The sequence below is a fragment of the Ascidiella aspersa genome, chromosome 8 (assembly GCF_963924565.1).
Source record: "Ascidiella aspersa chromosome 8, kaAscAspe10.2, whole genome shotgun sequence".
Taxonomy (NCBI): Eukaryota; Metazoa; Chordata; class Ascidiacea; order Phlebobranchia; family Ascidiidae; genus Ascidiella; species Ascidiella aspersa.
In genome coordinates, this window is record NC_139454.1 from 2,430,085 (window position 1) to 2,447,391 (window position 17,307).

The 17,307-nt window shown below is 37.6% G+C and overlaps 1 protein-coding gene across 3 annotated transcripts in view; it reads left to right on the forward strand.

Annotated features, from left to right (window-relative positions):
* Window positions 1–17,307, forward strand: part of LOC146134848 (adenylate cyclase type 6-like) — a 52,583-nt gene that overhangs the window by 20,345 nt on the left and 14,931 nt on the right. For all 3 annotated transcript variants that reach the window (XM_083395539.1, XM_083395540.1, XM_083395538.1), the window contains 7 exons: window positions 1,390–1,482; window positions 2,926–3,015; window positions 8,313–8,682; window positions 8,935–9,092; window positions 13,798–13,886; window positions 15,883–15,998; window positions 16,858–17,020. In XM_083395539.1, the coding sequence (XP_083251665.1) occupies window positions 1,390–1,482; window positions 2,926–3,015; window positions 8,313–8,682; window positions 8,935–9,092; window positions 13,798–13,886; window positions 15,883–15,998; window positions 16,858–17,020 (1,079 nt within the window). The remainder of the gene's footprint in view (window positions 1–1,389; window positions 1,483–2,925; window positions 3,016–8,312; window positions 8,683–8,934; window positions 9,093–13,797; window positions 13,887–15,882; window positions 15,999–16,857; window positions 17,021–17,307) is intronic.

The following is a 17,307-nucleotide window of genomic DNA, read 5'->3' on the forward strand; positions in this document are numbered from 1 at the left end:
TCGGGGAGACTTTTTAATGCTTTGGCGTTTTTTATGAAAGTAAAACAACTATTTTTTAGGTAATTTTTCTGAAATGTAGTTTATTTGTATGTCAGTCCCTCTTTCTATTTTGCTACCTTCTAATAAATATATTTCCCTTATAGCAAAAAGTTATGCGTTGCGTGTTTTTTGTAAGGATTGACAAATTAATAAATCTAGATTACAACAAGTTGTGTTAGCACTCAGAAATCAGTAGGGCAAATTGTTTTTTTTAATGAATTAAGGTAACTTTTTACAGGACTAAATCTACCAAAAAACTAACAGGAAACTGCATCAATTCTACAGTCAATTTTTGCTAACCCTGCTCATTTTTTTGGGCGTTACGATTCGCTTGCGATTTCACATTTGACCACTGGTGAAAATAAACCATAACGGTTTGAACTGGTCTCCGGTAAAAGAATCATTGCAGATACGCCTTATCGGTGAAAAAAAATGGTTATTTTTTTACTAGGCCATGTGTTTTATGACAGGCCATTCTTCCATCTGTTTGAGTGTATTTAAACTAGTTCGGTTGGATATTTGCGCACTACATCGAACAATAACCTCAAGTTTCCTTGGGTCCCTTCTTTTAGATGTCTCGTTATGACGTAACATTATGACGTCATCTCTGAAAATTGAGAAAATCACTCTACTTCACCTCTGTATTTTCAGGCAAACTTTTGCCTCACAATTTGTTCATGTCATTAGTTTGCAGTTGTTGTTTCGTGCAAGTTTTCTGTGCTGTGTTTTCCACTTTGACCGTCCAGTGTGATTTGCTTGCAGCTGTTCGACCAGAGACAATAACTGTTCTCATATATCGGCGTATAGTTACTAAGACGGTTTGCAGGGCCAGAAAAGGTACCCCATTGCCCTATTGAAAATTGGGTGTTTTGCACCTCAGATTATGTGGACCTTTCAAAATCAACTGACTCCCTTTTTTTCTGATTTTTTCCGTTAAAGCTAAATGAAGCTAAAAATTATTAACGTTGCTAACGTTTTACCGGGATTCGAACTCGCGAACGAAATGCTTTATTTAACGAAGGTTAAAAACCTACAAAGATCTAGCTATTTTTTGAACCAGAAGGGTTTATTTAACCTGAGAGAACCTTTGCCTGAGTTAGGCATTTGAATTTATGTAGATTGAAACTGATGCAGAGGAAACAAATAGCCCCAAAATAAGATCATACAGACTCAACTAATCAACCAACTTAACAACAATAATTGAATTATCGATTGTTTTAAAGACTCGCCCTTTCCTATAAGAAGTAGTCAAAGTACCGAAGCATTTAGATTAGACCATCTATGCGGGCCTCCTAAACCAGGCGTTCGCGTTTTTTCACTTCTAACCGTGTTCCTTTATACCTTACTTAGGTCTCATCAACCCAGAGAAAACGCGGAAGACGGAAATGTCGGCCAGTCCAGAGATTCCGTGTTCTTCCATGGTGGAAAGGAAGTTTAACAAGGGTATGTGTAGTGTGGTGACCTGCTACATATGTTCTTTGCATCGCATTAAATTTGGATTGAAAAATGCTAACTAGGGTTTGATCTAAGAAAAAAACATTACGTGTTACTTGAAAATTGAATAGCATTCCGCTTTAGTTATATACCCTTGAAGTTCTACGTTGTTAGAATATCAAAGCCCATACAGAAGTTAGGTTTTTAAATACCTCTTTACATTTTATGCTTCGATGTTCTTACTACGTCTTCACACAACTTCCAACCATTATCTTAAGATTTATTCGAAACATTTAAAATACAACCTCCAGCCATTATGCTCCTTGAAGTTATGTTTCAGGCTAAATTGAATGCTGTGAAGTACGTTTTTAGTTTTTTTTTTCGCATTGTGATATACAACTATAAGGAAGTTAATTGTGAGTATACAATAATTTTATTTTTTAGGTGCGAAATTGTCTTGTACTTTGTTTTAGTGTCTTATAAATAGCCTTAACTCCATTGCCATAGCGACCCTATATACTTGATGTATATTTAGTAAGGATGCTACGAATTATTGAATAAATAATTCAGTAACGATGCTTGTTTTCGTATTCGTGTTCGGCTAATCCCAGACATAACAGACAGGAAATAGATTTCCTTGTAGTAACCTTCTGTTGTCATTTACTTGAGATTGGCACTTGTTCAGAAGGAATATAATATTCTAACAACGACACACGTTTGAATACTTTTGATTTTTTTAATTAGACTAATACTAAAATCTGAAAATTTATGTTCTTCTAAGTTTTGCTTAATAAAAAATTAAAGATTTTAGAAGACCAGTGGTTCTCAGCCTTTCGTGGCCCATTAACGATGCAAAACAATAAAACAGGTTTAGAACAAAACATTAGAGAGATACTTGCGGCTGAACACTAAATTTATGTTCCTTTTTAATCCCTCCCAAGCCATTATTCCAGCATATTTACACGTTTCGAATACATCTTTTATCATTTTCAACATGTAGCACATGAGAATTTTGTAGAATATAGAAGCATTAACACGACCGGCGTATCGCTCTAATCTCCCGAATTCAACACTTAAATCAGGGGTTCTTAAACTGGGGTCCATGTACCTCTTAGGGTTACGTGGACTAGTTTTAGGGGGGTCTATGAAGGCCTATTGAAATATTAAAGTATTATTTGAAATTAATGAATTTTCGAAGCAAATAATTTAATTAAAAAATGTATTTCAAACTGATTTGTAGATTGTACTCGATTTCAGTTTCACATTTTTCGACTTAAAAACAGCAGATTTCCGAAGTCTACTTTTATTATGACATCAATTATACTTTTATTATGAATTCAATTTATGACGTCAACTGTAAAAAAATCATGCTGAGCAAAAACATCAGGGTCCGCAGTAAAAAACGTTTTAACAACCCCTGTCCTAATTCTAATCGGTTGTTGATTTTGGTAGAAAATCGTTCCACTTCTTCACCGTTACGTGAGAGAATCCTCAGAAGATTTCGTCCCAAAACTCCAACCTCAATCTCAAGGAACAGCTCGTGTAAGTTTTGCACCGTTAAGGTAGTTTGTGCTTGTTTCTGTTAGGGATGTCAGATAGTTGACATTTTCATCCTAATACCCGTTTTATACCTTATACCCGATATTTTTGGACAAAAAGTGTCACAATCCGATACCAAATGGCGCATTTAATATACTTAAATAGGCAAAATTGGTTATTTTTTCGCTCAACTTCTTGCAAGCCTAAAGTGAACAAAATATAAGACAAAAGCGTTGATAAGTTCAGATTCAACAAATATGTCTTCGTATTGCTTTCAGCAAAGTTTTGTAAATTTTGGAAAAAGAACCAATCTCAATAATCGAACCATGCGAACTGCAGTCGGTGACCAAACTAAATCAAACGGCGACCCACAGGTTGAGCAAAACTGCTTCAGAAAAAGCGTAACCAATGTTACCGGTCAGGGATTTTCGTCAATTTTTGAGAAATCTTTCTCAGAACCAATCGCAATAATCCAACCATATAAAACCACTGCAGCGACCCAGTTGAACCTAAACGGCGACCCATAGATAAGGGAAAAGATGCGTAGTCAAGTTCGGATTTTCTCTTTTTTTTGTTTTTGAAAATTGTTTCCAAAAAAAGTAAAGTTATTTGGAAGGAACACTAATTATACGTAAGCCGCAATTGTTGGTCAAAAAGCAGATTCAGAGGGGCTAGATCTCAGTTGTTACCACACTGTGTGTGCATGTTTCATGATTTAGGGGGATTTAGCTTTTCATGTCTTCAGAAAAGCGCAACCAATGTTACCGGTCAGGCAAGCGGATTTGACGCATAGATGAGCGATCAGACTCTTAAATCCCAAGAGGAATTTCGTGGCGTCCTTTAGCATGTCCAATGTGCCAATAAGGGGGAGCATGTCATGGCGATAGCCGCCTATCGATTCAATCTCGGGGTGATATCGCGCCCGAATCTGTCGCCAAAATGACGAAAACAACCCGCCGCTGCATTTTCCATTAACGACGACCAATGTTTTATTTTTACGAGGGGGAATGATTCCGATCTGAATCGTCGATCGCATCGCAAAAAGACTCGGGGTGTGTGTGACTCTGCGCCTTGCGCCCTTAGCTGTCAGAATGTTTTATTTTTAGAAAGATTGTGCCGTTGCCTATTTTAGCGGGTTTCGCGGGGAAAACGACGGATATTCGATATTATAGTATGTCTGCTTCAATTTGATATTTGCTTACAAGGGCGAAGAGACATTTCAGTTTCCCGAAGTGACAAGTTCCTGGTATTGTTTTCTTTCCTAACTTTTCTTAATTGCTTTAACGTTATCTAGTTGCCTTGGTAAGAATTGTAATGTCCTCAAGACAGGTACATGGAAGAATGAATAAACTATCCCGGCCGTTGCGTTTGAATGACGACCACAGAAATGTCTAAAGAATATTTATAACAGTTTACATTCAAATTTATATTGAAATAGACATTTCTGCAATAACCAACTAAATAGCAAAAAAATATATATTTTAGGGGTAATTAAAAACAATACCCGTTTTCAACGGGTATTGCCTCATATATAGACTATTTTAGTTAGAATTGTTGCTTTGTGAACGGTATTATTTTAATAATTGTTAAGCCATTTAATAATTCGAGTTGTGCAATTTACTGCCACACCGGCCTTGCTACGGGCTGTGGATCTCCTTCGATTGGTGTCCAATGGTGTTGTTTCGATCGCCCTATGAACCTGTGCAGCTCAGTTGGTAAAGCGACGGTCCCGATGTGACCGAGGTCGGGAGTTCGAAACTCACCGCAGGCTGTTTTTCTAGCCTGTCTTGCTTGCACTACAATCCTGATCAGGCTGACTGATTTCAGTAAGCCTTTCCGAAGGCATAGTTTGTTGCACCGGCTTTAACAACTTAACATTATCGGATCAGGCAATCCCGAGTTTTGCCCAAAACAATGGTTAGAAGTACTGAAATAAAATCCCCGGTATTTTCTTACACCATTGGTTCCAATCCACAAAACGTAACCTGTTAGTAATGATACCCTTCCTCTGAGCGTTTAGATTTGGCGCTAGGAAGGGTCCACTCGCAATTACCTACCGTTTGACGTTTTCCCCAACTACCACTTTTCGCCCACCGCCAAAGTAATAGCGCTCGCGTCTTTCTTGAACCTGTAATCGCCGCCAAGTCGTGAGCCGTTTGACTTTGGCGAGATTTTGCTCACGTACGCTCGCGGTTTGAACCCTCCCCCGTAAAGTTTGCGTTCAGACTCGATAAATCGGCGCTTGTTATGATTACGCAATGTTGTAATGACGTTGAGGATTTGACTTAAGTCACTAGCTTGACTGATGTCATTTTTTTCTAATGAATAGACCTGACTTAAGATGTTTTTGTAAAATGGACAAATGCCTTGACTTGACCCTAATCTTTTGGTAAAATGACTTGACTTGACTTAAGTCTTTTAGACAAAATTGATGTGACCCAATTCTTTTGGACAAACGATTAGTCTTAGGCTTAAAATAATGAGTCATGCTGTAACTTTGTGACTTCACTTCTGAAACATCTGTCATGCTCATGTCCCACAAAAATGTCATAAATCCGCGCCTTTCCTTGATCGTTAAACACAGAAACTAAGAAAATGTTGTAATAAACTATGATCATTGAAAAGGTTCGAAGTCCGCGTAGACCGAATGCGGATTAGGTCCCAATTCTCCGAACCGGTCGCGGTTCTTTTAATCCGACGCATCATCCTGACTACAGTTAAAAATAAACTCTGGCTGGCTTTCCCGTGGTAGTCTTTCTTCGGCACTTTGTATAAACCGTGGTGCGGGTACTTTTTCTGGCGTTTAGGTAATGTATAGGCTTACTAAAAGTCATGCTATTTAGCAAGGGAAAATTCAGGCACATATAAACTTTGAAATAATGTGAATATACTCTTTTCCACGAGGGCTGGAAATCTTGTCACGTGATCGTTGTACAGAGGGCGAGTCACTCACTTGGTCATAACGCCCACAGTACGTAAACACCTTCATTTAATGTGTTCACACATTTACTGAAGATGATACAAGCTCGTATCAAAACGTCTTAATCAAGATGCTGTCGATCTACTCGACCGTTTTGGCTTTGCAATTCATTATCAAGTTACGTTACAGATCCGTGCATAGTGTACCCACATAAACACCATCAACTGCTAGAGTTGCCACAAATCATGGCTAAGAAATTATTTTCGTATTGAAATGTGTTTGAAAAACCCTATATTTTTAAAAGTGTCCTTCAATTTATCTTATGTTCAGCTAAGTTATGTGTTTTAAAAGTGTCGTTTTAAAACCAATTTGTTAGGCTTGTTATTATTGTGTTAAACACTGTTTTGTTTTCAAATTATTTTCAAAACCAGTCGAACGGCCGACTTTAGATTTTTTAAAGCCTGTAAATTTTCTTTAAATGTGAAAAAGAAATTGTCTCTCTTTAAAACAATGTTTTAACCCTGGGACAGACCCCATGATTAGCTTTTACCATTTCATTCAAGTCCGTCTAACCACCGCTAAAACCAAGTCAAAATGGCATGGTCTAATTTACATTTTCAAAACGATTTGTTCAAATCGCTCAATTGTAGGTCAGCAGTTTTGAAACCGAAGCAGAAACGCGGTGCCGCGATTCCTCAAGGTCACAATTTCACATTTTTATGACCTTGGGCGACCGGGAGCCTTTTACCCGGTGGTTTATTTCCGTGAAAAGATTGATTTCTCTGAAATGAGACTCCCGCAACTTGTTTTATAACTTCCCTCCCGAATTCCGTAAATCCTTCGGCGATAGCGACATTTTCAACTTGTCTGCAAAAACTTTTGCAGAACATCTACTCCCATGTCCCATTATAACTCGATTTCCAGCAAAACGAAACTCAAAATAATAAAAAATTTCAAAACTGACAGTGATCTCTTAACTGAGCGATGTTGCGGTCCAACGGTCGGCCGGCACTCTAAATTGGGACGCCATTTCTGGTCTAATTTTAGTCGGAACCGCAAAATTCCATTACGGGCGTCGAACCGTCGTAAAAAACAACATGGGCGTTACAAAAGAGCGTGTTGATTCAATTACGGTCCACTGCCGTTGCCATAAAGTGAAAATTGAATGCGAATATGTTTCCAAGCAAAATACGCCCACTTAGTTGTAAATAAGCTCTCTAAAGCAGGGGTTCTTAAACTAGAGTCCATGGACCCCTTGGGGGTACGTGAACAATTTTTAGGGGGTTTATGAAGCCTTTATTAAAATATTAGTATATATCTGAAAAGCAATCATTTTTTCAAAGAAAAGTGTTGAATTAAACATAAAACGTTTTTGCACTGAATGTATATTTAGACTCCATTTCGCTTTCACATTTTTTGGACCGAAACAGCAGATTTTTGTACTGTGACATCAATTTATAAATTCCTTGCCTGCACTGGTCCACGAAGCAAAAATATTTTTAGGGGTCTGCCGTAAAAAAAGTTTAACAACCCCTGCTATAAAGATAGGAAACGCCCCTGGCCTATAATTAAAATAAAAACAGGCACAATACGTACCCCATACCGAAATGTAACGTTTCCTTTTTTGAAGATGCTTTATATTCTTTTCGAACATCTTGTTATTTTTCTTGTAATCTTTTTTCAAATTCTTGCTGGTGAACTCTGATAAACCCAGCTAGATTTACAAGCTGTTTATTTTAGCTTTTTCTTATATCTTTTTGCTATTTCTGTCATGCTATTACCAGCTATAGTAAGTATGCTCAAGCTAGTTCATGAGCAACTTTTTGCACTGATTTCGTTAATTAGTTCTTTTTTGGCCGGCTTAAAATAAAATAAAACGTTCAAGGGCGTTAATAAGTCAATGTGTCTTGGTCAACATGATCAGCAGGTCTTACGGGGGGCTGTCTAAACCTACAGCCACTGTATAAACAAGATTGTATATAATATTGGCACGCGATTCACAGGAAAAAAAACTTTTTTAGCATTTGCCGTACTGTGTTGAAAACGCTCCCTAAGAAAGCCACACATCGTCAAATTTTGTAAACTACTAATTTAAAAAAACAATTGATATAACATATACCGGTTGCAACTAAAGAAAGCCACACAGCATGGAAGGTTAGATATACTTTTGTAAACAAGCAAGATTTTTTTTTTTTAAACTGGTAAAAAAACAAGAAAAATAAACGAGAAAGCAATATTTAGTAACAAGCATTGGCCATGAGTACTGGGTTAAGGTTCTTACACTTACCATAAAAAGTTAGAAAAAATAGCTTTTTGAACGCCCCTTTGGAAAACATTTGCAAGCAAGCGACAAGAAACAAAACCCTTGTGTTCTTTTCAGCGCCGTCAATTCCCCTGGCCAACCGGCCCTCGTCAAACAATTCCACTCCCAACAACAACAGGGTCGGAGGGGGCGCGTCGGTTCCAGGGGAGCACCACCCAAACGGGGGGGTCCGTTCGACCGCTCACGGGGCTTCGTCACCCATAAAGACGGTCTCAGTCAATTCGTCGGTGGCCAACTCCCCTTACAACCAGAGCCGCAAGGGAAACTTCTCGATACGACAGCGATACGGCGACGGGGATTCGGACCCCAATGTCCCGCCGAGTTTCTCGCCGATTCCGCCCTCGAACGACGGTGACGCACTTGAGGCCGGTGTTGGCGTCGGTGGAACGTCAAAAACGAGCAATAGCTTCTCAAAGTGCTGTCGATGGTAAGTTGGTGTTTTTGTGTTTTTTTGGGGATATATATTTCTTTAACTCATTTTTTTGCTGGTCATCTTTTAAATTTTTTTTATTTGCTGGTAAAAAAATATAAAAAGTTAAATTTTCAGTAAAAATGCTAGTAAGTTCTTGACTAACTAAATACACACCGCACACCCTAGCTCAACCCCGCGTAGCCTACCAACCCCCACCCCCCGACCCCAACATTACGTCAACATTTTAATTCATGACGTCACGCGCAGGATGACGTGTTCGGCGGTGCTGCACAAATTCATCAACGGTGTCCAGTTCGACTCGTCAGGCTTCGAACGGCTTTATCAGCGTTATTTCTTCAAATCGAACATGAACATGCTTTCCATCCTCCTGTGCCTCCTAATGGTTCTTTGCGCCATTCTATTCGGTGAGAATTGAGTCATTTTCATGTTTTTTTAATATAACTGTTTTTTTTTCTTGCATATTTATTATTTTTGATATACTTGTTTTATCTTTTGTATATCGTATTTTTTTATTTTTTCTGTTAACATGGTTATATGTGCTTTTTTTATTTGTTTAAGACCTACGAGACCTGCAATTTTCATGATTCAAAAACTGCTCTTTTGCTAATTTTTTTTATTATGATTCTTGTAATATTTTTAGCTAAGCCTGTTTATTCAAATACCCAACTGAACTCTTAGTGTAAATACGTTTAAGGAGATGACGAGATGAAAAATGACATCGCCTAGTAAAAACGAATACCCAAATGGCTTAAATTCTTTTTACCAGAACGCCATGTCGAACCGTTCCGGCTTATTTGCACAACAGAATAGCAGCAGCAAGTACGATCGATGTGTTTTAGGAAGCTTTGTTTAAGAACTGCGTTTGTCCAATTGCCTGTCGCTTTGATCCCCTTCTAATGCATAATGCACTGACGTAATGTCACACCGCATTTGCATATAGATCCAACTGTCAAATGTAATTGGCGATTTTCGTAAGTGTAACGCAGTGTTTCTCAGGCTCTTCTATCTAACGGCACCCCCCAGAAATAACAAATAGATTGCGGCACACCTACAAGTTTTTTCCGTAGGTAATTCACTAAATGTCACAATAAACAAAACTGGAACGACATAAATTAACTCTACACAACGTAGGAAGTTATAATTGAATTTATTCCACTATAATCTAAATTACAAAAATCAGATTCTTAAAGATTCTCAAAAATCTCTCGTTGCCCTTGAGCATTAGAGATGGCACCCTGGCTGAGAATCACTGGTCTAGTGGGGCAGTTTGAACGGTTAAATATGAGCCTGTTAATCTTGTTTCTTAATTTGGTGCACCTCCAACCTTGTTACTGATTGGAGCATAATGGTTGGAGGTTGTAGTTAGAAGTACTAAGAATATCAAAGCCCATACAGAAATAATGTAGCATTTTGAACTTTTTATCAATCTTAAGATAATCACTGGAGGTTGTAGTACGACGTAGAGTAAATATCGAAGCCCATACAGAAGGTGGCATTTTGAACGTTTCGTATAACTCTTAATTCATTTTCAACATCTGATCATGACAAATGGTTAATTCAAAAAGTCTAGCTTATCCCCTTATACGCAAGCGAGCAAAATAGGCAAATTTTACGACATCTGTAAAACAATCGACTGGTTTCCATGTTTGCCATGCTTTGTGTGTTTTGTCCACTTCAGGTCAAGCAAATGAGATTTTTGTAAGTTAAATACAGTGGTTGCCAACCTTTTATGGCTTAAGGCACCTCCCAGGAGAATTTTTGTTATTGGTTTACTGGGATGTCACAAACTCACAATTAACGAAACTGGGGCAACACAAATGAACTCTGAACAACGCAGGAAAAACAATTTGATTTTTTTACTCTAATGCGAAAACCAGAGATAGCTTTAGTTCTAATCCCATCTAAATTAAAATGCTAAAACGAGAGATACTCATGCTTTTTGAAGAGGTCATGCGAACTCAGCCTTTCTTTCCTCGTTGGTTCAAAATAGGAAATGCACTCTTTAAATAACCGCCTTGAGAACGTGACATGACAGAAAACCGCTGACAATTAAATGATGCTACAGCAAAAGGAAGGAAATTGCAAAAACTTGTTGAACTATGTGTTTAATCCATTATACCATTATAGTCTGCCCTTTTCCCTGGCTTAGTCACTTACAAAATTGGCGTTTATTTTGACAGGGGGATTATACTTTGGGAAAATGCACTATTCGCATTGCCAATAGCACACTGTTGACTTCAGGAATTTTATAGAGAAAGTTGGCAAAAAATAAGCAGACTTGAGAAACCTGCTGCACGAAGATGCAATTGGTTAGAATTTAAGAGAAATGTACAAAACATCATACAAACGGAGAAGACCACAGTTTAACAAATGTTAAAAACATCGAAGAAATGCATAAAAAACGTGCCCTTTTTAAAGAGTTATACAAGGAACCGCTTAAAAATGAAAGTTCTTTTAATAGAGGCTTTTGAAATTAAAAAGCAAATTAGGTTTGCATTAAACGGATTAAAATGCAGGCTTGAATATTATTTCAACTTTAAAAAGATAGCTATTACCAAAATTTCTCCCGGCAAATATTTTTTAATAACACATTATACATGTGCCGACGTTGCGACAACCTATGGACGGAAAACATATAACATAGCAGCTAAACAATGAAGATAAGACACAATGGAACACCATCTTTAAAAAGACGGCTTACAAAGTAGTGCATGGAATTACCTGGAATCCGTACGCTTTGCGTCTCATGTAAACCAGCCTCGCCAATGACCGTTCAGCGTTTAATCCAAGTCCAATAGCGACAGGAAATGTATGGGACATCAGCCAGCATTAAATATTCATACCCTTAGGGACCGGGCGCCTATAAATAGAATCGCAACGAGCCTAAGAACCCGTCTCGGTTTGCGCAGACCGTTCTAAACGCCTTGCCGCCGTTTTTGCGCTATCTATAATTCAACACCGTAGCCCTGACGCGGTTAAAGGATCACCTTTGCCGAAAGAGCCGGTCTAGGGACACGGTTTTTGGGCCGTTTATTGCATTTATTTTATTTTTTCAGTTTTGGGGCCAAAGCGCTAACACCTTGCATTGTTTTAAAGCCGAGTAAATTTTTGACCCATTTCTTTGATTTTTGGTGTTTTTTTTATTATTTTGTTTGATTTTTTTATTTAAATCTGGGGTTTCCAATATTTATTGCGGGGCGATAATGAAACAAAATTAATTTGCGGCAAATTTTCTGCAAAACTATACACAACTAAAACTTGACAATTGCCAGGTTTCAAGGCATAAGAAGCATGTGAGACACAAATGCACACCATCCATTGCACAAGTGGTATAACTGCGATATTAACCCTTCTTGCCGTCTACGCACCTATTTGTAATACATAAAAATTAACAAAAAAAAATTATAGAGAATCTTCTTAGACACACGTAGTTTTGGAACCAATGCCTTAATTTGTTGTTCACAAACGGCAGATTACAACCAACGTTTACTGCCTTCACTCATTTCTAACACTGCAAGGACATATTTTTATTTTTTTCGCTAAAATGAAAAAAAGCATTGTATCTTTGAAACAGTGGTTCTCAACCGGCAGCCGATAGGTATTTGAGAATTTTAAGAATTTGAATCTTCCTCAATTGATTCTTTACGATTAAAGACCATTATATTCATTATATTCTAGAGGCCATTTTATTCTACAAGTCATGTTTTAAGTTGATTGTGTTGTTCCAGTTCCATTTATAGCAACATTTTACTATAAAATACTCAACGAAAATTACAGTCGGGGTGCCGAAAATCGATTTATTACTTTTGAGAAGTGCCGAAAGCAATAAAAGGTTGAGAATCACTGCTTTAAAATAACGTTGCTTTTTTGTGAACTGACCAAAATTGCTGAGATATTCTCTTCAGACATAGTCTCAGGTTTCCAGCCTTTAAGCTTTCCGATGTTTTCCCCAAATGTTTGAATATTTTTATCTCCGTGGCTGCGAAATGGCACAGGAATAGCGAGACCTTTTGACTGGATTCATACCGCAGGAAATGGCGGGAGTATCAGTGTATATAGGCTGGGAATGGGATTCCAGCCAAGTTTTAGCGCGGCTTGGGAACTTGGCTAGTTTTGACAGATAGCCTTCACTGTAATGGTCGTGGAATGTCCGATACTTGACATTTTATTCCAATACCGATTCCCGATATTTTGGGCAACAAGTATCGCGATTTGATCCGATACAAATGACGTCATTACTATGATCAAATAAGCGAATTAAATGAAATTGAAGCGTTTAGAGGTATTTTTCCAAGTTTAAGGCCACAGTGTGCTTTAGCGTTAATATGTTTAGCTATCAAGTTTATTCGCTGCATTAGAGCAAATTATGAATAAAATTCCTATTATTTTGGTATGGGATCAGCACCGGTATGACCCTATTATCGGACGAGTATCGATACTACCACTTGGTATCGGGTATCGGCTCCGATCCGATATTATCGGACGAGTATCGATACTACCACTTGGTATCGGGTATCGGCTCTGATCCGATATTATCGGACGTGTATCGATACTACCACTTGGTATCGGGTATCGGCTCCGATCCGATGTTATTGGACATCCTACCGAAAAACGCTTCAGTCAAGCAATAGCGGGCAATTATGTTTCGAGTTGATTAAGTTGCTTTACCGGTTGAAATTTCGTTTAAGCGAGCCGATTTGAAATGAACTCTCGACTTTTTGCTCTTTTTTTACCAAAATTACAAGTTTATTTTTGTTTCTTCATTATGAATTACAAAGCCAAAAAGGTCGAGTAGATCGACATCATCTTGATTAAGACGTTTCGACAAGAGCTTGTATCATCTGTAGTTAATGTGACTGAGAAGAAAATCAAAGCGTCACTTATAAAATACGCAAAGCAATTGTTATAATTCTGAGTTTCTATAGTCAGGGCATTAATTACTTAACCTTTTCGACTGTGCAATTCATAATTAAGCTATGTTACAGATCCTTGCATACAAAAGTATTTTTGTTGTTGTTGTTGTTGTTGTTGGAATCCAATACAAAGTTACATTCGCAAAATAAACGTATGTTTTGCAACGCCTTGTAACATGGTGTTGTGTTTTCACAGGATTCCACTACGGTACTGGCGTCCGGTGGAACGACTTTGCTTACGGCGTTGTAATCGTCTTTTTATTCGTGCTATGCGTCGGACTGCAAGTAAGTACACCACCATTGATGTAAACAATATCGAAAAGACTAAAGTCCAAGTCAAGTCATGTTCCAGTTCTAGTCAGCAGTTTCCCAAGTCAAGTCATTATAGGAGCAAGTCAAGTCCTTGTCATGAAAATAAGACTTTAAACTATTCAAATTTGTAAAATAAGCAATAACTTAACTAAAAGATAACAACAACTTGCAAATTGTTTAATGTGCAAAAGTTGATAAACTCAATTTTATAAAAAGATCCTTAATGAGAACAACTATTTGAACCCAATTTTTTTTTCCAAAAGACTTAAAAGTTAAGTCAAGTCGAACCAGTCAGTTCCGTTTGGAGACAAATAAACTAAAATTTTAGATAAATATAAGGGTTCCTTGGTCGCTTTAATAAAACCTCAACATCACTAGCTTACTTTTACTCAGATCAATGACCTACATAAACAGGGTCAACCCTGAAAATAAATTTTATTTCAACCATTCAAATAAACGTTACTTCCTTTTATGTGGGCAATGATATTTGTTTTACCGTTTTACTACAATTTCCAACCATTAACCTCGACCTATTTCTATTAATTTAGGGCATCCCATAAAACCGGCATAAGTTTATAGTGTTGTCATAACTTTATAGTCAAATCGGATAATAAATAAAAGCAAGGAAACATAAAAAAACGTACGGCGTCCGAACTAAAAGCAATTTTATTGACTCCGGTAAATGTTTGGAATCGTTTAACTGCCAAAAACGTTTCGATCTAAGGCAGTGAGGGGTTTTTAAACTTCTTTTACCGCACATCCTCTTAAGAATTTTTTTAGTCCGCTTAGAATTGTAGATGTACGAAGTTGGCAACTCAGCAGACTTAAAAAACCTGCTCTTTCCGGTCCAGCAAATGTGAAACTAAAATCTAAATACATTCAAAGAAGTAAGCGCCAAAACGTTTTTTTCAATTAAACTCTCTAGTTCATGGAGCCCATAAAATTAATCTACCTACCCCAAGAGGCCATAGACCTGAGTTTAAGAAGGCTCTGAGATATGGCCCTGTTAGCCAGTTAAAATGGCTTCCGGGCCACGTAAGTTTGGTGAATCTGCGAATACGTCTATTTTTCCTACTTGCACTCATGATTGTATTACAACATTATTAGGCTATATGTCCTTTTTTCGAATGAAACTCAGTGTTGCGGATTGCAACATAAATTGGTGCTGCAATTTCCCTGAATCATTAATTCAACTTGGGCCTTTTAAAATTAAACCTAAGGGATTCTATTTAACATAGACCCTAGAACTTACGTTAATTTAAATCAATCGTACTAACGTTAAAAGTAATAAAACTAAAAAAAAAATTTTAAATTTAAAACCCCGAGCTTGTATAATAAAAAATTTCGAATTTTTTCTTTTCTTATAAGAAAAAGCTGAAGGTCATCCTATACCTTCTGAAATAGTATCACCATCCAACGATGACATCTCACTGATTAATCAATCTACTTCCCACTAAGCCTTCTCAGCTCAGTTGGAATCCGATTTTCACTCTGGGCTAATTTTGTCTGGCCTTGACTTGCGTAAAAATCGATTGGTCAAGGTAGCTTTCCACAAGGAACCTTTTTTACATATGGGCAAATTAGCAATTATGCGCTTTAACGATTAAGAGGTGTAGTCGCTACGGGTGTAGGATGGTTCTGAAGGCGAGAGCCGACGGCTTCCCAAGCATCTTACACGTTTCTTGTAGATAGCTGACTCCAAGGAGCAGGCCGCTAAAATACCTGTTCTTAACTTCTTGAACTCTAGACAGAGTCACTTTTTTTTCGAACTAGCGATCTCATCCAAACCAAGACCTGTTATTAAACACATATGTGTGTGAATCAAAATGTTTTAATTACGCCTATATCGTTTTTTTGTGCATAGTAATGGTGTCATTAGTTTTGGAAACGGGTCGCGAAACTTTTTGTTTAAAATATCGGAGTAAAATGTGTCGAAGATCTCTAACCATAGCTCGTGTGTTTCTTGCAGGTGACGTTCCTTACGAACCTTTGGTCACAACATACGCTCTTTCTTCTGTCTTACACCATCCTTGGTGTGGTGCTCACCATAGACCTCGTCACTGTGATTGTAGTCGAACCGCACAGGTATGTGGTACTGTGGTAGTCCAACACTTATAGACTTAATTGCATGGCTATATTGTTATATACATTATACGGATAGTCTCGGATATTCTGTGAATAATCTCTTACTGTTTAAAGGCAGAAATGCCGTACTTGCTCTCTAACTACAGTGGGTCAGCATCTTTTTGAAAGTATATAGATGTGGCAAGCGCCACCATACAAAAACACTGCTGCATTTGTTTAGATTTACTGACAATACCACGTCATTTGCTTTTCAATGCAGCGACATGTCATTTACATTTTATGCAATCCAAACTCACAGTATACAGTTTAACATGTGGCATTTGTTTTCTAAATAAATTCTACATTTCAAGCACCTAGATACATATTTATATTCATACTGGCCTTACACTTATACTGATGTAACACACTGACAAACTAAATATATATCCTCGCCTTACGAGTAAATAACTTCAACGACTTTAAATAGAAACAAATAGTGTTTTTGTCCAAATCAAGTTCAGACATTTTACAAGATGTTAAGAGAAGAAATATATTTCGCCAAAAATGCGCCTTCGGTAACTCATTTAAATGGAAACACACAAGATAACTTAAAAAGCAGCAATACCTAAAGCGGAAAAATCCATAAAACGATAGTACTAAAACCAACGGCATAATTAGTCAAATACGCAGTAATATCCACGACAGAATAAGGTTTAAATCGTTTGAAGAAGACTTAAACCCGCCGGAGTAAGTCCTAATTTCATACTAATAGATTAGGACAGAAAGTGTGAAGAAGATTTGCTTCTTTAGAATATTTACTTCTCTAAGTCTTTGTCGTCATTTACTTACAAGGGCTATAACCGATCCTTTTTACTCGCAGTTCAAGTTACGTGCTTTGGCTGACCTTATTTTTCGTGTACGTCGTCTACACGATGATGCCGCTCCCCGTGTTCGTGGTGGTCATCGCTTGTCTTCTACTTTCCCTCATTCACCTTCTCGTATCTTATCTCGCCAACCCCGACAAACCTTACTACGGCAACCAGGTGAAATTTTTGCTTGCAAACACCACTACTTAATGTAAACTGAAATTCGCCACAGTTGCTGCAGTAATAGCAATTGACGCCATTAAGCAAAGTAAAAGGATTAGAAAATAGTGAAAAACGTTAGTAATGGTGGGAATATTTATTTGAACTTACAAACACACAAGATGCCCTTCGAAGAGGCAAAATCAGTCGGCCTAATCAGGATTGTAATGCAAGCAAGGCCAGACTATAACATAACTAGCCTGCAGTGAGGTTCGAACTTACAACCTTGGTCATACCGGGACCGT